General features: G+C 26.9%; 2 protein-coding genes across 2 annotated transcripts; one reads left to right on the forward strand and one right to left on the reverse strand.

The window, feature by feature from the left end:
• Positions 1 to 537: 537 nt before the first annotated feature.
• Positions 538 to 20746, forward strand: LOC119683247 (cathepsin L). The gene is made up of 5 exons (XM_038096885.1): positions 538 to 699; positions 6711 to 6813; positions 18320 to 18534; positions 18606 to 18718; positions 19925 to 20746. The coding sequence occupies exons 2-5, from the start codon at positions 6721 to 6723 to the stop codon at positions 20521 to 20523; spliced, it is 1020 nt and encodes a 339-aa protein (XP_037952813.1). The 5' UTR covers positions 538 to 699; positions 6711 to 6720; the 3' UTR covers positions 20524 to 20746.
• A 1852-nt stretch (positions 20747 to 22598) lies between these two features.
• Positions 22599 to 24542, reverse strand: LOC119683246 (GPI mannosyltransferase 2-like). The gene is made up of 2 exons (XM_038096884.1): positions 24332 to 24542; positions 22599 to 24187 (listed from the first exon to the last, which is right to left on the reverse strand). Exon 2 carries the CDS (start codon positions 24134 to 24136, stop codon positions 22796 to 22798), a length of 1341 nt encoding a protein of 446 aa, XP_037952812.1. The 5' UTR covers positions 24137 to 24187; positions 24332 to 24542; the 3' UTR covers positions 22599 to 22795.
• Positions 24543 to 25387: the final 845 nt, after the last annotated feature.

Genomic DNA, 25387 nt, shown 5'->3' on the forward strand with positions numbered 1-25387 from the left:
TTAGTATGATGAAAAAACTATCGCAAGAACGATCTATCGCGGATTTTTATTATATTATTAAAAGTCATTATAATTTATGTATTTTTTTTTCAATTATTGTTTAAAAGTTAGAAGGGTTCGAAAAGAGAATATTATTGTTTTATTCTTTTTTATTCTTTTTCTATTATTATATATAAACAAAAATTTATATAAAAATAAATTTGTATAATTTTTGTATTAGTCATTTTCAATCATTTATAATTTTATGATAGTTATAAAAATTTATTATGATTTGTGTAATAAAGTAGATATTGAATTAATTTTGTAATTCCTACTGTTATTTTATATCTCAATACGATATCAAAAATTACCAAATAAATTTATTACGATTATTAATAAAGTTTCATAATTTGAAATCATAAAAATATTTTATATCATTCGCCCTATGCAATCAGCTGTTGTATAACAAAGTAGCGAATAAAGCAAAACATAAATAAGAACAAAGAAAAATAAAAAAAAAAAGAAGCGAAAAAAGGTTTTCTTCCGCGCGAGTTACATTTCAGATTTTAATTGGGAATTGGCCATACGTTGGAGTGGTGAAGTTATTGTGATTTGAAGACGAGATTATTAAACATTTAAGTGCTAATATTAATTAATTCAGTTAAGTGAAAAGAGCAAAAGTGACAAAGCGAATTTAATTGATTTAATAGTAGAGAGACGGTAAGAGAAATAATAATTATTAATATATTTAATTTTTTTTCTATCAACACAAACAAAATTTTTATTATTTTAAATTAAACAATAATTATTTAGAACTTATCATACGACTTTTGTAATTGATTCATTTACCTGATGCAACAAATTTCTTTGTTGTCATCGTTTTCTATTTTCTTTAACTACGCATTTGTCTGATTTAAAATTCGCCTTGGATTTATCTGGTAGTTTCTGCTGAGTTTCTATTCAAATGGATTGATATAGAAATTTTTGGGATTTGCTTTTGGCTTTATATTCTGTAAACAAAAGAATTGTGAAATTCAATAGAAATTTGTTTTTTTTTTTTTTCAAAACCTTTCATTTTTAGTTTTGCTTTTAATGCACAAAATTTTTTGCCATTTGTGTTTTTTGAAATTAAAAAATTAGCGGGCGTGAAAGTAAATATTATTTTTAATCCATATTTTCGTTATCATTTTCGTGTGTGATAAAATGTTTATTATATTTTTAGATACTTTAATTACAAAAACAATTTTTTCAATTAAAACCAACTAATAAAGAAGCTTATGAATAATATTAGATAAAATAGGGAATATTAAATGCCAAATAATGTTTTATTTCCTTTGAGCTATTGTAAATATTTGCTTTCATAAACAATATATTCAGAATTGTTTTTGTATTATAATATATAAATAAAATTATATATATAAATAAACACATATGTAAATATCACGGAAATATCTGCCTCCATTTCCAATTCCGCAAATGTAAATTTTAATAAAAATTGTGAGTTACCCAGAAAAATTTTTTTTTTTTTTATTTTAATTGTATTTCTATGAAAGCAAAATGGCGTAAAAGCTTTGAAATTAAGTTTTTAAAAATAATTAGTTTCTATAATCTAAACATGCAATTATTACGGAAAGGTTTAAATAAAGCTAGTAAAATATATGATACGTTCACAAAAGGGTGCCCTAAGCTTCAGTGAAGCAATTATCTACTTAGTCATTCCGCTCAATAGTCAATACATATTAATTACAAAACCAAAAATATATATGTATATATATATAATTCTGAAGAAAAATTTATATAAATGAAATATTGTTTATAAAAGTGATAAGTCACATTCCAGTTTATTTTTACAAATAAACCTTCAGTATTGAAGAAGAATAATAAGTAAATAATTGCATCACATGAGCTTTGCACTTATGTTTTTATAGTTAACCATTTATTTAATAAGTTAATTATTTTAAATATTTATATGTATAATTTTCCCAAAACAATTTGTATATATATATAATATATTGCATATATTATTAAAAAATATTTGTAAAATCAGAATATATATTCTGTCCTTCGCTAAGACACGGCTAAGAAATCGCAAATAAAACTTCTAGAATATTCTCTATACTTTATCTTAAAAATAAATATAATTTTTGCTCCTCAATTCGACAATAAATTTTCTTTGGTATGAATTCTGAACTTATATTAAATAAAAGATTTTTATATAATGAGCATATTATTTTAAATCATAGTTATAAATAAGTTTACTTATTTATACTCCGAATATACATTTAAATAAGCTACAATGGTTCTTTAAAAAAATTCTTTCTAATAATATATTGACAATAATTGAATGAATAATAAAAATGAAATTATTCTTGTATTATAAGTTTCCTTATTTTTCACTATATAATAGTTTAACCGAACTTAAGGCCGGTTATTCAACAACTCAAACTAGATTATTGTTAAATTTTAAATTAAGTTATTATTTATTAATTTCAGTTGTTAAATAATTGACCTTAAACCGACCCGGTTAAATTAAATTTTATTGTATTTATTAAATATAAAATATTAATACTTTACACTAATACTTTATTCAAATATTAGACTTGTGAAAAGTAAAGAACAATATGTTAAAATATAATATTGTTCAGCTTTTTCTAACCGCAATAAGCGGATTTGTAGAATAACATAGCATAGCTTCTTTGTAAAAAGCACCAGAATGGTCCCTTTACATATAGTAAGTAAAACAATATGCATTACAAAATGTCTCTACAAAAAGAGTAGCTTTGAAAAGAAATAAAGAATAAGGCAAACCCAAAAAGTTAAACTTTCAATTCGTTGAAATTGTATTTCCAAAATAAAGCTGTAGTTTATAAGCTCGTTCTAATTTAAAGCACGGCAAGTGCTTTGGTTGTTGTCACTAATTAAATAAAAATAAGTGACAATAAAAAACCTGGAACTTGAGCATTGAAAGTTTGTGCAGCCTTGGCTTCTTGTGGATAAACACGATTAGTCATCGCTTCTAATTTGACAGGCACGAGTTCTAAGCCTGGCACTTGCAGTCCAAACAAATTATATATGGACTATAAACTAATTAAATAAAATTCGATTATTCCCAAAGACCACTGATGAAGAGTACTTGGCAATACTCGAAACAGCGTTGTATGGTCAGCCAAATTTCAATAAAATTAAAAAAATAAATTTTTGTGTTTGTCCTTTATTTCTTTCTTTGTTATTCGAAAACCCTTATAAAATATTAATTAGTTATAAAAATTTCATTTATTTCTTTATACGACTTCCCTAAACCCAATAAAAATCAATGTATTAATAAAAAAAATGTTGTCTTAATAATTTAAAAAAGTTTTTCTATTTTAGAAAAAAAAGAGTTTAAACATAGGTTTTCTATCGATACAAAAAATATTCTTAGTTTAAACATAGGTTTTCTATTACTAAAAAAAATTAGTTTAAAGTTTTTCTATTAATAAAAAAATACTATTAGTTTAACCATGGATTTTCTATTAATAATATTATAATGTTAGTTTAAATATAGATTTTAAATTTAAACTTAGGTTTAAACTTAGATTTTCTATTAATAAAAAAAACTGTTACTTTAAACATAGATTACAGTATTATAGGTTTCAATTATTGATATCTTAATATTTACTCTAAAACTAAGAAATTACTCTAAAACTACACTAGTTTTCTTTATATGAACAATTCCAAAAAAACATATTTTAAAATCGTGTTAATTAATAAGTAAATTATTACTCATTTATTATTTCGTAATGAAGACTTCAAATCATGACTCCGATTAACTGATCTTTATACTTTTATTGAATATCAGCAATTTCATATGTAGATTAAGTCTGTTACTGCTGAGTTCATGAGCCCATGTCCAAGTTTCAAAATCCTTTTCACAAAAACGATAAAAGCTGGTCTCCGAAAGACATATTTTGTTGAAATAATATCTTAGTCTGTAAAATTCGATTAGAGTTTTAATATTCTCATTGTTCAGTGAAAGAAAGAATCTAACTCATGAAATTTAATAATATATACAGAAGGGTTAAAATCTATTAAACTTGCGCTGGACTTTTTATTTGACTAGGATATTCAATAGCTTTCAAGTATAATATGTTTCATTAATTCTTTTAAGATATTTATAGTCATTCGTGTAGTATACTAGATACTTGTATAATGACATTTAGAAACCCACATAAGGGTTTCTGAAAAAAGCTTGCAAACTATTGAATTATTATTTAAAATATAGATATTTTAAAAATAATTTTTGCAGTATAAGTTTTATTTATTGTTATATTAGACTACACCATAAAAGAGAATATCTGCATTCAGTACTCTCGGAAAAGTATATATATATGTATATAAAATTACAAGAAATCTGGAACTGAAAGGTGCTTATAGCTAAGCGTGGAGTTTCGTAGTTCTTTCACTTTAAATACTTACTTGTTATTGTTGCTGTAACCCGTATGAAACTACTCTTGTAGCTCTTTTTAGATGTGACGAACAGCTATTGATCGTCGAACTCGACAAGTGTCTTCGGTACTTAGACTGGCCGTACTTGAAACCACTTAATACTTACTTAACTAAATTAATTCTGTTCAATATATGTTTATTACTTTTTAAATCTTTTTATAATAGTGCATAATAAAAGTTATTTATTTAATATTATAGAAAATTAATTTCTAGAGTTATCTCTTATCCGGTGGGATCTTTTAAATTTTATAAAGTGAGTAACCATTTGATAGATTTTAGTACATTGAACCTGCTTGAAATTATCATTTATAAAGTTTAATGCGAATATTTTTCTGTTTTCTGTTTGTATTGTCTTAGTCTATTAGAATAATATTTGTTTATTATTTACTGTGGAATAATCGACAGACCTGACTCATTTGTACTACTTTTGTTCTGAAGAATTTCTTTAACATTTTAATGTATTTTTGATAAGGCGCTTATATATATATATATATACATAGACATATATGCTGATATATATTAAAATTTACATTTGCGAATAAGTATATATTATATGTATAATAACAAATTTAAGAAAATAAAAAAATACACAATACAGCAGAAAAAAATCATAAAAAAACAGCTGATAAAAGCAAATAATATTGATAAAAAATAATATTTTTATTTTTTTCTGACAATTGGCAAAAACACAGAAATTGCGTTTTTTTAAATAAAAATCGATTAAATTTGTTACGAATAATTTAACAATCGAGATAAGCGGAAAATAGAGCTTTTTTGAACAATAGAAAGAATTCTAATATACAGAATTATATATACAATAGACCGTCATATATGTTGTACACAGAATGTATTTGTAGGCGTAAATAAATTATTATTTATCAGTGAGGAAGACAGATTCAAAATATGGGTCAGCTGAGAATGAATAAATAAATAAATAAAATGTTGTTATTGTTCAGGTTAACACCCTTCAAAAATAGAGAAAAAGAAAAATCCATAAAAGTTTATATGAAACAAAATAAATAATTCAGCAAAGTTTTCTCAGTCAAGTTCAAGATAAATTCTCAACATATCATGTCTCAGCAGATTAATGATCTATTCACACTGCTACAAATTATTTAATTTTGTTGATTTTGTGTAATTTTATTTCATTTAAATAATTTCACAATTTTATTTATGAATTGAGCTTTTTACTACAAAAACAATAAACATTGCTGTTACCTTGGACTAAACCGTGCGTTTCAAACGTGTTTTGTACGATCGACAAACACCAGCGGAGGTTGACCAATTTTTTCATGTGATTTTGTATTCAAACGATCTGTGGAAGTACATAATACAATCATATAAAAAATAATCATTTTAGTTATACAGTGTAGTGCAAAATTGTTGACACATTTCTCGGTTCGATCACGATATATAAAGCATAGTACTTTGTCAGCAGATTTAATTAAAATTTACCATTTTAAGTAAATTTTTCCACTATACTACATATCGTTTTCATTTTTCCGTTGTAATTATTTCTCTAACTACTATATTAGGCTCTGAGAATCGATATTCTATAGAGTGTTTTCTTGGAAATGGCATGATTTTCAGTATGTGAACTTTCTCTCAAAAATTGTGTACATTTTTAATATTAACTTAACTATGCAGAAACAAAGAAATTCTACTCTGCTCTCAATATATAGGTCAGGTTATAGTGGTAGTCTTTAAAGCTCAAATAACCCTGAAAGGCACGATTCTGCTATTGAAATAAAAGTGAAACAGACCGCCAAGTCTATAAACTTGACCAAGTCCCTAATTTTGCAGATGACAATTTTTCATTTTTTATCTAGCCAATTATGAACACTCCAACATGAGGTGGAGCGCAGTTTCTTCCTTATCTGCAGAACTACAATCCAGACCAAACTCAGTGTAGTATACTGAAGCTCATAGAAGTTCTTTTTAGTAGAGCAGTGACCCGTCAACATCGATATTTTAGTGCTGACTCGGTTACCGCTTAGTTAGAGCAGCTGACTAGTATGTTTCTTATTCAGTTTGACCAGTTCTATCTTAACAGGGGGGTTCATCTATTAATTTAAATTTATTAATTGAATTATATTAATATCCTACATAATTAGTTTAATAAATAAATTTCTGATGTACAGAATTTTTATTCAAAATTGTTAAGTAATTGTTATCATATTTTATTATTATGAATAATAACTATTTTATTATTAAACAAATAAATAATTTATTTTTTTATTTTACAGATTTTTTAAAATGCGTTCAGTATTAATTTTATTGGCACTCGTTGCCTTTGTAAATGCAGTCTCATTTACTGATGTACTCAAAGAAGAATGGCACGCTTTTAAGGTAAATCTGAGTTTTAATATTAAAATAATATATATAAAGTATAACATAATTCAAGAATAAATTAAATACATTTTTTATATAGTATTGAAGAGAAGGTATAGTGTTAATTAACAACTGTCTGAATAGTTCCAGAACATATCGATAGTCATACTTGATGTGATTTGTTTTATTGAAAGTGTTAGTTCTAGAAGCTACTAGATGTGACGTTGAAAGGCTTACGAGTTATGGAATGCTCGACGCAAATTAGACATTAAAATATTATGTATTATACATATTAACCAAAAAAAAATTATTTCAGTTTTGAGGCACACTTTGAATCAATAATTTTCATATACCAACGCTTTAACCAAACTACTTTTTCACTAATTAATATATTTTACACTACAATTTTTTCTTGAATTACACTGAAGTTGGTAAATTAACTTGAAACTTATGTGGTTTTGGAAATATGTAATTCTTTCACAACGACGTTCTATCTAGTAAAGCTAATCTGAATATTAAACTCCGTGTAATATTACTCTATTCCTATAAGATATATAAAATCACTATAAAATCATATATGATTTTTATAGATAATTATCTCGATCAATTAGAATTAACATAGATCTTTAAAACTAATCGGCAGGTATAAATGATTTGTGGTATATTGAAATTGATCTCTTCTTTAATATATTTCCAGCTGCTTTAATATAGAAATCATGAGATATTATTGTAAACTATTAGTTCTATCAATTAAAATGAACATAGGTCTATAAAAGTGATCTGTAGGTATAACTGATTTGTGATTATTTGAAATTGATCTCTTCTTTAATATATTTCCAACTTCTTTTAGATAGAAATCATGAGGAATTGTTGCAAACTATTCTTTGAGTAGAAATCAGTCAAATACGCATTCTAATCAATAATAGCTACGATTGTGTATAAAATATCCGTTTCTCCTAATAGGCTCTTAAAGTGAATCAAAAAGGTTCTTTAGCTCACTGAGGAAATTTGATTACTCACTAAAATTTCCAAAATTAATTTTTAGATTCTTTAACAGATAAGTTCTTAAAAATGATTTATATAAAATAATAGACAAGTTTAGGAATACATAGAACATTTAATAATAATTAAATGAATAATAATTATATTAAGTTTATAGTATATTATATTTGAATATGTATAAACGGTTATATTTCATAAAGTATTGTTAATTATGGAAAAACTATTTATATAATTATCACTTTTATATATTATTCCATATTTACATATATTGTTATATATAGGATTAGTCATTCATTAATAACAAATTTTGTTTTGGTTTTTATGTATAATATTTCATAAAGTATTGTTAATTATGAAAAAAGGCTTTGTATAATTATCATTTTTGTATTATACTCTATGATATTGTATTATAGATATATTCTGATATTGGATTAGTCATTAATTAAAACAAATGTGTCTTTTTGTAAAATATTTAAAAAAATATTTATGTTTTCAGGTGTTCCACTTTCATCTACATTTAAAGAAATGCATTACTCATAAAATAATCCGATTCTTCCATACTTGAAACCAAAACCCTTTGCTTTTTATTGATTCATTAATTATAATTTATTTATTTTAAAAATGCAATTTTACAATTTTTAAATTATACATATATTTCCCTATATTCGCATATCAGACTTATGATATATATTTATTTTTATAGTTGCTTGAAAAAAATTCAATAAAATGTTTATAAATATTCTTGGATTTGTATTTTTAAGTATTTTGCAGACATCAGAATTTTTTAAAAACAAACAAAGGTTTTTATAGGGACAGATTATCTGATCTCCTTACATATCTATAAACTAATTTCCTAACATTTTATTCATATGCCATAAGTGGCACTTAAGTTTTTGTTTACATTTTTAAATAGAAAGTATCAATTTAGCTTTTCAAAGAATGCTTAAGATTTTGCTTATGCTGTGCATTAAGTTAACAACAAATTTATGAATAGACTTAAATGCTTAGTCCTCTAAAATAAATTCTTATATTTTTTAATATCAGCAATTCTTAGAAATGCTTTATGAATAACAAGAATGATATAAACTTGAAATGAAAGGCTATACTGGAAGTGCTCAATGCTTGATAGTAAGCAGTTTTCTGATCAACGGTATTTAGTCATATCATATATAGTTGATTTTAAATATCGCCACTCAAAAGCGAATGTACTGTAACACATACATCAAATATTATTTATATCAATCATACATATGTATATTATAATTCAAAACCTTTAAACTATATAAGCTATATAGCTATACAATAAAGAACGATTATATATTTTCAATTATTCTACTAAATGTTTATAGACTCTTCTCAAACAGTCAATATGCAATTTTTATTCATCTACCTGTAAAATTAAGAGACTATCTCTCCAGCATATAGACAGAATTAAATAAAATTAACATAACAGACCACCAATGATAAAATGGGCGTTAACTATCTACTTTGTTGCCTTATAAACATAATGTTGAACTAAAAAGCTAACCCATGCTACGGTTCTGTTGTTTAAAAATGAGTGGTACCAATCTTAAATAAACTACTTTTCTATAACATCGGAAAGCTAATACAAATACATATTACCGAATTTTATAGGTTCCTTATCCACTGGCACTGGGTCTAACCCAACTACCCGCATAAACAACAAAATAACCAGTTAGGTATGCGGATGTGTCAAGAAAATAATACATCAGTTGAGACTCCTCGATCGACTTATCACTTCAACCACGTCTATAACTTAACACCAATAATAATAACATAATAACTGAAGAAATTTAAAATGTATATGAATAAAAGTTCCTAAATGTCTACCTTTAAAAAAATACAAGCGTATCTTAATCACTGTAAGGTTAGTATTAATCATACTAATTTTTATAGTCAATGAATATATACATAAATATATATATAATAATTTGAAGTCTGGAAAAATAAATGCAATAACCTATAATAGCTTTATCATGAGATGTAAAATGTTATCGGTCTCGACCTCAAGATTAAAATATTCATCCAGACAATTTAACTCGGAATTATTGGTTATATTAATGAAAAGCTATGCAAATCTCAACACGTTCGAAAATAAATAAATTAAAGTCGTCATGTAAATAAATTAAACTAATAAAAATGTTTGTATATCAAAAGTGCAATGATCACGACGGACAGTGGTGAAGTTTCATATTAAGAAAATAATAAAGAATATTCGCGTCGGAGATCTACAAATTTTTATATAGTAGATAATTATATCAAAAATTAAAATTAATCAATATATATTTAATAATGATTTTAAATGAACTTTAACATTAACAACCTGCAGGAACACCAGCAATGTTTTAATTAATTATAATAACTTTATAAAATAGGGGTCAAGAGTTTCTTTTTTTTAAGCTAACATTTAATTAATTTAATTAAATGTTTTTTTATTACATTTTAATCTTATCAATTTTTATAATTTACTTATTTTTTAACACTCAGCTCTATGTTATCTGTAAACTTACACTACGTATTTAGGGTTTTGTATGTATTTTTGGGTAGCTAGTTTATACTAGTTATAGTTATATGGCCCCGAGCATAGAGTTTCCTTAACACTACGTCCATTATTGGACTATAGTATCTTTAAAAGTTGTTGGTGGTTAGTGTATATGACGAAAAGAGATATATATTAAAGATAATTGAATATATTATATTTTGATGGCAAAATCTCACAAGCTCTCTTATGCTGAGTCTTCAGAAGCATTATTATTCAAGTTTCAAGCTTAAACTTAGATATTTTTATACTATATATCTACATCTTTCAGAATTAAGCTTAAGTATAACAGATTTTATAATCAACTTTAAGAGCTTTTACGCGCAAGAATTAAAAGTACATTAAAAATTACTGTTTACTGGCACTTAAACCTTGAAACTACTTTTAAAGTGTTTACACAAAGGTTAAAAGCGATATTTTCTGCTAAAATTAATGTCAGCTATGTACTTTTAAAGTTAAAGTTATTTAAAATCAACATTTTTAACCGCCTTAAATTAACTTTTATCGTTTAAATCGTTTCTACTTGAATTTACAATTTAATAGAAAAGTTTAAATAATTTTAAATAAAAAAGTTTAATAAAATCTCTCTTTCTCTCATCTTACCCAATACATTCATCTACAATTTTTTTTAGCATTTAAGTGTTAATTGCAATCGCATACATGACGTACATTAACTATGGAAATGCCAAAAAAAATGAAATTTAATATTAATTTTTTGTTTAGAAATTATAATTAAGTTCTATGTATTTGTACTATTAATCATAAAATATTTTCAACGCATACTTTAATACACATTTACACTAGTCTTCAAAAACTTTTTTTTTCGCACTGCAATATATATACATTGACAAATATTTATCATTTGAAATTATCACAATATAGATAAAATAGTAATAAATATTTATATATTTAATATTGTAATAAATTGCGATATAAAGCCCACTATCTTAACGATACTAAGCTTCTTTACTATTAATAAATCTTAGTAATAATAATATTATATAAAATTTGAACCAAATGCCGCTTTAGATATATTCGCCTGATTCTAATACTCATTTAATAAAACAAATTCTAATAATCTAAGCAGGCATGTAACCAGGGATAGCTTGGGGGCTTTAAAAATCGTCAGAATTTCTCGGTTATTTAAATTTCTTTTAAAAGTGTTAGCCTCCAGCTGACCTTTAAGCGGCCAGTTCTTCTATGTCCTATTTGTGTACTACAAAATACAGTATATTAATTTTAACATACTAAATCTTGTCCAAATGTTTTGACCATGTTGATGATATTCTTAATCTTAGATTTATTTAAACCAATCTTCTGAACTAAATTGAGTTCTTCACGATTAATGTAGAAGATTTTTTACTAGTGAAAATTTGTATGTAAGATATAGAAAGAAACTTTCTAAACAAATTTTATTCTTGTGAATATTATTGGCATAATGTGTCTAATTCTTGGACCCAAGTAGTTTAGTCTTCCTAAAAAAAGAAGTGACACTTGCACGCTAACATTTAATACTATATTATAATTATATACTAATTCAGAGATAAATGCTTCCCACTTAAGTGTCTTCTAATTTTAAATGCGCCAAACACTTAGTTATATTTTATTTAATATTCCTGAGTTAAATATGCCAAATATTGTTGGATAAATGTGCCAAAAATAACAATTTTCTTATACATTCTTTCTATAAATTCTTATATTCTTTCTTGTTCAGAAATTACCGTTAGTTGCTTTTCCTTCCGAATTTTGGCGATATAATCTACAGATAATAAACTGCAAAAACACTCGTAAAAAAGAACACTATCATAATCCAGATTATTCCAAGGAATACTGTACTGAATTTATATAATAATGTTATATATTATACTATAATATGTAATAACATATGTTATATATTTTTCTATAACATATATATACTATAATATATTATTATGTTGAGGCTAGTTGAGTCAGTGCACCTGAGCAATTTTACTCTCTATTAACTGTGAGGTTTCTTCAAAACCCCCTTTTAATTTGACTAAATTATTGTTTATCACTTCATCAGACTAATAATTGACCTCAGACCTGCATACCTCCCCGAGGAGCCTGTAACCATTTTGAGATTTGATAATGTGGTGTTGGTAAGTCTGTCAGATTTCGCAAATAATTTCAGGGCTCTATCCTTTATGTATTTTTTAATGGGATCCAACTTGATGTCCCTGAGGATATCATTCGTCCTAATGTACCATGGAACTTTAAAAAGTCTTCTCAAAGCCTGGCTTTGTGTAATTTCTAGCTGGTGAATAGTAGTGTACGTGTTATATATTATACTATAATATATAAATAAACATGTTATATTTTATACTATAATATATAATAATGCATAACTGTTAACTGTTGAATACTAAATGATAAATGACTTTTATTTTTTAATTTTAAAAAATATTTTATTATTAGTGATATTTCAACTATAGTTAATATTAATCTTGAGGGTGTCAATTAGCACGTACAAAAATATATATTTATTATTATTATACAGTAAGTAGTTCACAGATAAGTGCTTTCCGCCTAAGTTTGTTCATTCTTGTGTGATAAATTGTTATAAATAATAATTATATCTGCATTTATCTGTAAAATACTGTTTACAGTGCGTTCCATTCTTAATTGTCTTAAAAATGTTTTTAAATAATTGTCATATATGCATTTGTCTGTAAACTTTTGTTTTATAGTGCGTTCCATTCTTAATTGTTTTATAAATTGATATAAATAATAATATAATATTATTAATTATTATTATTATACAGCAATTCACAGTTAAATGCTTTCCGCTCTAGTGCATTCTATTTTTAATTGTGTTAAATTTGCTAGTTAAATTTGCTAGTTAAATGTGCTTTTGGAATAATTTCGTAAACATAACGAGTCTTTTTATGGACATATTTATCCGTTTAATAGTAAAAACTAATTAAATCGTCATTGTTTTCAAAAAATTAAAAAAAAATATGTTGAAATAATCTAAGAACAATTTGCGATTACGTAGTTTTGGTATAACAAACTAACTATTATTCTCGTTTTCGAAGCAAATACATGAGAAGCCAAAATAGGGTATCTCCACAATGTCCTATTGCCCAAGTTTTCCAAGCAACTACCGTAAGGAATTGGGTAAAAATGCATGTAATTATTTTGCTTTATCAATAGTTTTTCTCTTATTTCCAAGCCAATGAAATAATTATGAGTTTATATAAATCAACGTTGAAGATATCAGCGACGATAAAAAGAAAAGAAGAAGCACTAGTACCAGCTACCAGCAGCAGTAAACAAAAACAAAAACAAAGCAGTGAAATTGTATGTGAAATTGTGTGAAAGCAACAACAACAATAAGAGAGCAGCATTCAACATTCGCCACTCAGCACAAAAAGTACAAAAACAAAAAAAACACAACACTATCAGCTTGTCAAATTTTGAATTACGAGCGCCTTTAGTTAGAATAGGAAGTGGAAAAACAAAAAGCAGCAAATTGAAAGAAACAACAAAAACGTGAAAACTAAATAAATTCGTTGTTATATTTTGATTGTTGTGTGAGGAGAGCCTTCACTGTGGAATAAAATTCAATTTATTCACTATTCACATCGGAACTGTAGCACAAAGCGTAAGAGCGCACACTGCGCGGCATTGGATTAAGCGAATTCAGGCAATAATAAATTCACAAAAAGCACATTATATTAAAGGAGGAACACGTTTGCAACGCCAAACAAATTTTTTTATGGATATTCATGAATAAATAAAAACAAGTGAAACATTTAATATTCATTTAAATAACCAACAAATCAAGTCAATTCAAAATTAATTTAATAAAATCATTCAAAAAATCAAAAAATAAAAAAAAAAAACAAAAAAAAATGACGCAGAGTGAGGATTCAAATATCAAACAAGACGTTATAATTCCGATTGTGGTTATTGTGTCGCTTTTCGTTCTAAATGCGATAATCTTTTATTTCATAATGAAGCAACGAAAACGTTTGCCAAAAGATGAAGATTTTGGAAATTGTGCTTCAGGTGACATCGAACTGGAACAGTTAAGCTGAGCTGAGGCACAATTCTATGCATTTTTAGAAAATTTTCTTTATTATTTTTTTTTTTGAAACGCTTTGACAATTTGGAGTTGCTTCATCAGCACAGGAGGAACGAGAGTTACAAATGCCGCACATACCAAACAAAAAAAAAAAACAATTTTCATTTAGAAAAAGAACTGAACTGCCCAAATATTAAATAATTTTACAAATGTTACTAATGTTTTTAAAATAAATATAAAATATTGTTATAAAATCAAATTATAATTGAAATCCAATTATAATATTTTTGTTAATGAAAAAAAATTATATATATAATAATAAAACACATGTTAATTGTCTAAATTTATAAAAATGCTAACAGTGTGCGAACATTTTATTTATTTACTTCTTTGTTTATTTGGAAAAATCGATAAATTGTACATAAAGGAAAAGTAACGCAAATTACATGCTCACTACGACGAGGGATTCTTCATATTTTTACTTTAATAGAATAAAAGCTTCATAAAAGAAGCAAACACTGCATGTGTCTGTCTAAAGGCGAACAAAACTATTTTTAGTTTGCTATTTAACATTTCATGGAGATTGTTCTTTCTATACTCTGGAACTTGGATCTTTGGAATTACTTATCGCTACTAACACAAATTGGTCTGTGCTTGTTTGATATCTTCAACTAACCTAACCATGCGATGCATTCAAATTGTTGCAACGTAGAGTGAACGCTACAGAGAATTCTGCGGGTATATTTGTTTCTGGGATTTATGGTTTTTATCATTATTGTTTGCTTTGTATTGTAATCAGTCGATTGTTTGGGAAATTTTCCTTCATTTAGGATGTCAATAATAGTGTGATATTATATGTAACATAATTTAGGATTCGTAACAATTGTTGATAATATGTCTAACAGATTTTATCGTTAATTTTTATATAGACAATTTAGGATCCGTAACAATAATATGTGTAGTATAGGCAATATTTTTAAGAGACACTTAATTTAGGATCGCAACAATGCATAGATAATATGTGACACACATTTTATCATAATTTTTTTTAGACCTTTTATATATGTAGACCCTCAATTTTGGATCTGTAACAATATGCTGATAATATGTGTAACAGACTTTGTTAATATTTTTAAATAGATCCTTAATTAGGAATATGTAAGAGTATATTGAAAATATGTGTAAGTTTTTAACAGATAATATGTGTAGTATAGACAATATTTGTATATAAACAATTTGAGATCTGCAACAGTGTATAGATAATAGGAGGCATACATTTCATCATAATTTTTTTAGATTTTTAGATTTTTTTGATTTAGGAACTGTAACTGTTTGTTGATAATATGTTTAACAGATTTTATCGTTATTTTTTATATAAAAATTTATATATAATTCATTTAATAATGAATCTACTCATGTACAAAATAACATAAATACAAAAAGTAATAAAATACAATGAAAAAAAAATAATTTCTTTTTCTTTTGATTTTATTTAATAAATAATTAATCAAATTAAATATTTGTTTGGAATAACATTCAATAAATAAAACAGAAAGAAATTATATGTTCATTAAATGTTATTACCTTTTCAATTTACATTATTTTGTTAATTCTTATTCACTGTGTTTAATCTAATTAACCATTAATCATATTTAATATACATTTTGGATAATATTAAATAATAATACAATAATGATAATACATACACATACTTTAGATAATTCTAAAAAGTTTTATAGTGGAATAAAAATACAAAAGCATAACCAAACTATCATTGACGTAAATATCTGAATCATTGGATTAGCGAAAATTAGAAACTTCATGTGATAAAAACGCGTATTCTGCGGATAATCAGCTCAATTAGAATGTTGAATAACATACCAAAGTACTTTATTCGGGGTAGTAGGAGACTTGCTATAGGCGTCGTAAAACAATAAGAAACTCATCTCCGCTAGTAAGACCATATAATGAGAAGACCAAAGTAATATGTGATAAGATAAATAGTGCAGATGAGGTAGATAAAGAGAGCGCCAGACATTTGACTCAAATTTAAAATATATTAAAAGCAAAATGTGATATAGGAGTGTGAACATAATCACAACTCAAGATCGTGTGATTTGAAGATAACGGATAAGAAAAACGGCGGTGAAATAGGCAAAGGCTGGTGAAAATAAGAAGAAATGGAGCAAAAATTTTGAATAAAACTTAAATGCATCATTTTGTTAAAAGTGGATCTGCATTGAATCGTCTTTAAAGTTTTACTCTCCATGAATTTCACAAAACCACAATTCCATTAAGTATAACCTCTAATTACAGCAGTTTGGAGTCAGCAAAGATTATAAGAATTTTGATTTTATTCTGATGGAATCGAAGACAGCATCACTTTGGCTTTCCTAGTTCGTTATATATTACTTAGCTTTAACAAAAGTTTATAAAATAATAGTAAATTTTGCTCTTCCCGCAACTTTCAGTGGAGTTAGGAAGAAAGAATGTTTAGCCAATGTAGTTTTATGACTATAATAAGCTCCATTTTCTTGGATTAATCACAATATCACAATTCCTAACTAATTTATTCAGAATATAAAAATTTTTATTCTAAAATTCCAGGAATATTTACAAACTAGAAGTTTTTTTTTATATATATAATTATTATTATTATTGCAGTTATTATCTAAGGGAAAAAATTCTGTGGTCTGTTCATTTTGTGAGAAGCTCCGTTTGTTTATTCTAACTTATTTATTTAACATTACTTATACTTATTTAACATTATTCTTAAATTTCCGGTTATTTACTAGTTTACTTGGGAAATTTTTTTTATTAATATATTATTATGTCGGTTATTATCCAATTTCATAGAGCAATATGTAGGGTATATAAATAGTTTCTTTCATTTTCAAACTGTGTTCACATACTATGGTATATTCAGGTCGTTGTCTCAAGTCTGTAGTGGTCGAAGTTTATTGTTCTTACTCTAAATGCCAGCATAGAGTCGAGTCACTGCATTTATTTTAGGCCGTGATCACTTATTCCATTTAATTTTTTGTAATTAGTAATAAGAGAAAAAAATTAAATATTTATTTGTTAATGGAAATGTTTACGACTAGCACGTATAATAATAATTAAGTTTATTGGCGTTTATTTCCCGTTGTTCTCCAGTCTCCCAAAGTCGAAATTTTCAATTAGTTACAATCTTCGTTGCAATAAAATAACTATTGTTAGACATATTATTAGAAGTTTATAATTATTTTAAATTAATGACTTTTAACACTCTCTTGTACATATTATAGTTATTTATTATCTAATTTATTACTGAACATATGAATATATTTACAATAATATTCAACAATAATCATTAAAAAAAAATTAAAATTAAGTGTTATACTAAATGCACTTAATTATATACACTAATATATATATAATACTAAATTACACAAAATATCAAAAATAAAAATAGATATATCTATTCAGATATCTAAAACTGTTTACGCGTTATATATCAAAACTGCTAATTATAATTCTAGATTAAAGTACTTATAGATCTACTAAACAAAATTTGAACCCTGCTTAATATTATTCATTAATATTGTAGTCATATACAAAATATATTTTTATTTTGTTCAATCTTATGAAGCACTTAACATTATGCATAATCTTATCAAAAAACAAAGAATTTTACAATATTTTATTTGAGTTCCAAATCAATGCCACAAATCTTAATCAAATCTTATGCTTTCAACGTGTAGAAACCTAATTCCATTACCGATAACATAAATTTTAGATCGTAAATATTGATAAAACCTATTATACGTAACAATCTAAGACTATTAGTAGCTGTTTAAATTATTACTATAATAATGTTTTATTATCTTTTCCGATTTAATAATTTTATTTCTCTTGTTTCTATTATTCTATAGTTGGAGCACCGTAAAAATTATAACGATGATACTGAGGAACGTTTCCGTTTTAAGATCTTCAATGAGAACAAACACAAAATTGCTAAACATAACCAATTGTTTGCCTCCGGTAAGAAGTCCTACAAATTGGCTCTGAACAAATATGCTGATATGCTTCATCACGAATTCAAGGAAACCATGAACGGATACAATAACACATTACGTAAATTGTTAAGGTAATTAATATTATATCTATTTGCTTTTAATAAAAAGAAAAATTAATAAAAAATGTATTCTTTATCATTAGAGCACAAAGTGTTGAATTCACTGGAGTGACTTTCATAGCACCTGCACATGTCACAGTACCCACATCCGTTGATTGGAGAACCAAAGGTGCTGTTACTGCTGTTAAAGATCAAGGTAAATATTTTTTTAAAAATTACTGTCATATATAACAGAAATAGTAGTTAGTTGTATCCACAATAACGAGTAACGGAGCTCGGTAACTAAGTAAGATGATAAAAATGCAAACCAAATTTTCCAGATTTCACAAATGTAAATCGAAAATCATGGGTGTCGATGTCGAGCGTATAGTGCCATATTGCAATTTTGTCTAGTCGATTGAATCCTTACAATAATGTGCTGAAAGCTCTCGCATATATTACTTATCAGCTTATGCTGCTTCCTTGTAAACAATACACAAAAATGTCAAATCGGGAAGCTTTGGGAATTTCTACCGATTGTCAACATAATCAACTATTATTTAAGTAATACCTACTTACGTACCACACAGGTGGACATTGTAATGACAACATGATCAGTAGAACCCTCCTTACATGTTAAATCCGCCAATCTCCTTGTTTTCCTATCATCAATATATTTACACCTATTAAAATCAGGTTAATAACAGGTCAGATCAGGTTAATATTAGTTTGGTTATGTACAAATGAGGGTTAATAGTTTTTCATATAGGTCTCCTTCGACACATTCGTTGCACATCAATAAAACTCTCTACAGACCTACGCTGGATATCTTTAGAGAATAAAAATACCTTCCGCGGCAAGAACTGTCCCAGCCGAGAATCGAAGTCAGAATATAGTTTAATCCTCACGGATCTTAACGGTTAATTGTCACGCATAAATAATTTGATTCACTATGTTAACCCTATATTAATCCCTATAACCTCGCCCATCTTTAATCACACTGCATACACTAATTTGAGCCCTATTGTTTCTTGGGTCCGACCAATTCAAGCGGTTAGATTTTCGCCTCAACATAGTCCAATTTCGATTAAGCCCCAACCGCGTTTGTCATGCCTCTCTTATCTCAAACAATCCCTTTTCTTACTCTACCCTCATCCAATCATATCCTAGCCAATATATTATTGTAATTCTTTTCATGTTTTCTGCTATATAGATCTTCACAGGTTACAAGAATCCTGTACCTTGATTACCGAGCTCAGTACTGAAGATTATAAATTCCACTATGCTTATTTTTTACTACACTTTATGGTTCACTTCAAATATATTAATTTTATATATGTATGCTATATATATATAATTTATATATAATATTTTATTCAATACATAATTAATTTATTTAAAAAAATTTTTTTTTCTATTTTAGGCCATTGTGGTTCTTGTTGGTCATTTTCTTCTACTGGCGCTTTGGAAGGTCAACATTTCCGTAAGACTAATGTACTTGTGTCGCTTTCTGAACAAAATCTTGTTGATTGTTCTAGCAAGTACGGCAACAATGGTTGCAATGGTGGTCTTATGGATAATGCTTTCCGTTATATCAAAGATAATGGTGGCATTGATACTGAAAAATCATACCCTTACGAAGGAATTGATGACACATGTCATTTCGATAAAGCATCAGTTGGCGCTACAGATCGCGGTTTCGTTGACATACCCCAGGGTGATGAGGACAAAATGAAACAAGCACTTGCAACAATCGGACCAATATCTGTTGCTATTGACGCCTCACATGAATCATTCCAATTCTATTCTGCTGGTGTTTATGATGAACCAACATGTGATCCTGAACAATTAGATCATGGTGTTTTAGCTGTTGGTTATGGCACTGATGCTGATGGTCAAGATTACTGGTTGGTCAAAAATTCATGGGGTACCACATGGGGAGATAAGGGTTATATTAAGATGTCACGTAACAAGGACAATCAATGCGGTATTGCCACTGCCTCAAGTTATCCACTTGTTTAAATTTTTCTTATATTCACAAATATTATACTTTTGATTTTTAATTATTTTTTTTTTATTGTTTAAATATTATATGAATGTATATGTATATCTTTTTTCTATAATCAAGTTAATTATATAAATAATGTTAGACAAAAGTATCTCATTCCTATTGTAATTCATTGACGTATGTAATTAAATTTCTTTTTATTTTTAATTTATAATTTGTGTAATATTTTTATAATTTTTATGTTGTACGAATACTAAACGAATTTTAATAGATTTCATAGCATTACGCATGGAGACTGTAAAATAATTAATATAAAATAAAAATCTATAAAAATTTACAAATCGATTATTTGATTTATAACGTATTAAATATCTTATTGATTTAGATATTATAATATATATAATATATATATATTGATTTTATTGATTATAACTTTTAATTATTCTTCTTCTTTCTGATATGATAATCCAGTGTGCAACATTACTTAAGTATGCCTTAAGTACAGTGATTCCTATTCCTTTACAGTGATTTTTTTCAAAATATGGTCAGAAAGGTCGTTTGTCAAATTTTTAACCGTGATGAAAGATTTTTTTTCACTTTCATGAAGTTAGCTGCTTTCCTATAGTCACTCACCCATTTTATATCAGTTGTGGGCCTTAGGCTTAACTATCTAAAAGCCTGGCTCCCAGATTCTTAACTTTTACAGAAAACTTGTTTCCACTTTTATAAAGCAAATCGCTTTCGCCTAGTCATACTCTCGCTATAAGCTATAAGATTTTAGAGCTTAAGTTTACATCTTGCCAGATTTATTTTAGTTTTAATAAAGTGAGCGATTTGCCTCAAGTCCTATATTTGCTGTAATTACATAAACAGGCGCCAGGTTTTAATTTGAAAATGTGGTTTTCTTTACTCGGTCTCTGGTTTGCGTGAGGTGATTTATTTTTCTTCTACCACCCATCTCTAGTGGGTATTCGACTGTCCATATTCTTTGGATGTGCCCACTAGACATACTAATAAATAAAGTGTTATACAAGTGCTATTATTATTCAAGTTTTACAACTGCATTTAATCACATAAATATATAAACAATTGGAAATCAGGAGAAATTTATAGTGCCTTATAAACAGTGACATGGGAAATACACACCTTACATAAGACATATAACAACTTCTCTCATTCAGCGTCCATTGGGGAGCCAACACATGCAAGATGTGATAAAACACCTCATACTACATGGAAAATGAAAGACCTTACTGAAAGTTACAAGAGGATTATGGAACTATAATCAATAACACGTAACGACAAATATCAAAACGAACACGTACCTGTTGGTATAAACCATTTTAGGAGTTGTGAATGCTACTTGGTCGTTGCAGTTGAAGAGTTGCCTGGGTAATTCTGGAACATCTCACTACACGCTTCTCTTACCGAACCTATATATATACTGATATTTGTATATTCTTTCATGTTATCTGTTACATAGATCTCTCCAGTAACAGATCAAATAGTCAAATCTTTTGTCAAAACCTTAAGCTCCAATAAAAGTTAATATGGAATAAATAACCACTTGAATTCGATCAAAATGTTCAGCGTACAGAGCATTGATGCACGATTTTCTTACTCTTGACGATGCTAGTACCAAGCAAAATTGTCAAGCAATGTATAAAAACCATACATATGATTCTATATCATATCGAAATTACAGAAATATATATATATATATTATATATATTAAATTAAAAAAAGGAAAGCCTTACCAGTGTATATATTTTGTATTTATATACTATAATTTTATTATATTAAAAAAAAATTATTAACAAAAAGGTAAAATTTTTAGTATCATTTAAATTTATATACTATAATTTTATTATATTAGCAATACATAAATTATTTAAATAATATTTAACAACAAGACCGTTAATATCGAAAAACATACATATTAATTTGGAAAAATTTCTTTGGATTTGTGCAGTGCTTATTTTTTTCATTGCTTGACAATTATAATTAATGTCTTACATTTTTATTATAAATTTTCATTTTTTATATATATTTTAATATTTACAACTAAATTATAAAAATCGTATCCTATTTTGCCAATAAATGTAACTAGCTTGCTTTTAAAATTAATTTTTAATCATTTAAAATTTTTAATACAAAATAACAGTCTTATACACAAATTAACAATTTTAATTATTAATATAATTACGATTGACTAAGTCAATGGTACAATAGGCATTCATTAATGATAATTTTTCTAATAAATATATTATTTACTTATTCATTAACTTAGGTCCACGGGAAATTATTGCTGAATAGTATGGCGCCCAGTACATAATAAATTCCGAACCACTGCACTATTAATCCTATCTTTGAGCGAAATCTGATTTGGTCGAACGTTTTTGGCATATAATCTGCTGCAAACCAATATATACAAGGTGTTGACGAGCAGAGTAATCGCGTGGATACTTGTATGTGTACAAAAAATAGGCAAAAGCAACTCAGGAATAAAGCCTCCAAAACGAATGGCAAAGACTTGTATTCCTTCACTATATATAATAGTGAATATTTGGGCAATAATATTTTACAAAGATGCTTTAAATACACATAACAGTGGTAGCACAGAAAACTCAATATGGGAAGAGCCAGCATAAAATTTGGTAATTGCTTTATTTCGTAGTAGCGGAGAAAGCCCACTTTCCAGTAATGAGATTGTACATACGAGTATGGATATGGTATAGATTGATCACACCATGGTGATTCGTTTGGCAGTCGCGTTCCGGCTAAAACATAATTCCGCTCATGTGCATAGTCCACAATCTCTTGTGGATATCTAGAGATTTTATGTGACGTACAAAACTGTTGATATGCGTAACAAAAGAAAAATGTTAAAGGTATCAGTGCCGTTATTCCGTGAATAAATATTTTTACAACTGTCCAAACATAACTCTTCGAATACACAATACAATCGCGCAACATAAAATATACCAGAAATCCCATATTGATGAAGCCATTGGAGCGAGTTACTATTGATAAACCCAAAATGATTGTAGCTAATCCAAAGCGTGTTCTTGTTGCATAGCCCAGCATAACTTCCAACGTTAACCAGCAAAATAATGATTCAGAATAAGTGGCGGTAAAAAACATTGAAGCTGGATTAAAACAAAATAATAATGCTGCATTCCAGCTTTTGTTAGAATCATTAAATATTCGTTGTGTTAATGCATAAAGTACATTTGCCGCCTTACAAAAACAATATATATTGATCAGCACACCTACGAGCAACGTCCAACTACGCGCCGACAAATGTAGTGGCAGGTAATCACAGCTGCTTGCAAGGATATTAATTGTGACTGGATAGAGAGGATAAAATGCTAGCGTATTTTCATAGGTATAACCATGTTCCGCAATATGAAGAAAATATTCGCCATCCCAATGTCGCAAACCACCTAAACAAGTTTGCACGGTTTTATCCAGCCAATTCGTAACTCTGGTTTCATTATTATTGTGGAGTATTGGTGCACGAAAAACATCTGGTTTATGATCCGACAGTATTAAATTAGTCAGCAACTGCAACGTCAACAAAATGACTCGACTTGAAATTGCCAATTTAGTCACTTTTTCGGTCATAGTTTTGCATATTTAAATTTGTAAAACCAAATAAATAATTTTTCTTTTATGCTGGAATTAAATAATTAAAAGTTTTACTAGCATTTGTTTTAAGCATACGTTTATCAAAAAGAAAAATAATACTTATGAAAAATGTATCTAATGTAAATAATATGTCATTATAGAAATTATTTAGATTTTAGGAAAACAACTCACAAATGAAAAATTTGAAAAATTTAAAGATTTCGAAAAAAAATTGATATTTTATTATTTTACATATATCCAACATTCATCTTACGTCAACCACCAAAACTTCTAACAGATAACCGGCACAACAAAACGGATGCATCAGTGTTTGTGCGAATTATGCAGGTGGCCATCAGCTGATCTCGTCTGAATGACATTGAGATATGCAAAAATAAAACCAGTGTTGAAAAACGCTATTCTATGCAGATATAAACAAAAACTGTCCAACCTATAAAATTTTGTGTATATATAATTCATAATAACAGTTTATATATAAACAATATACATTAAATTTAAATATTGCTGGTAACGCGTAAATAGACTTTATCATATTATGGTAAAGCACTTCTCGTACATATATATATCAAACTATCAAACACTTATTTTAAGTTTAAAAAGTGTATGTGCATTCAGATACTCATATGAAAATACAATACATAACATATGTATAAAAATAATAAAAATAAAAGTAAAGTAAGTAAGCAAAATACATTCTCATTATACTATTATGTTACGCATATTTTCTTTGCTGTACACAGTACTAAAATGAGTTATACAGACAGTCATATCATCAATGCTTACAAAAATTTTACGATATTTTTAATTATGACCAAAAGGCATATTATTCAGAAAGCCATATAAGAATTGTCAATTTCCTACCTTTATTACTATTTAATTGCTATTCTTGTGTTTAAATATAAAAGCCAATGTGTTTATGTGTTTACATATCCACACAAAAATACACATTTACTTCTAATAAGTGCAAAATATATTTTTTACAAATATTTAATATATTTAGCAGTTGAAAAACACGGTAAAGGACGTCCGCATCTTTGACCGAAGGACCAGGTGACCAACGACTTGTGGGCGCTCGGTTCTACCAGCTGGCGAAAGCAAGCCACTTATTGGGCTGGCTGGTGGAGGTTCTTGACGCGGTCAAAAACAAGTCATCATTTATTTTACGATAATATGTATCATTATATCTTATGTGATGATTAATTACAAATCATTACTTATGCTGATTGA

The sequence above is a fragment of the Teleopsis dalmanni genome, chromosome 2, assembly GCF_002237135.1.
Source record: "Teleopsis dalmanni isolate 2A chromosome 2, ASM223713v2, whole genome shotgun sequence".
Taxonomy (NCBI): Eukaryota; Metazoa; Arthropoda; class Insecta; order Diptera; family Diopsidae; genus Teleopsis; species Teleopsis dalmanni.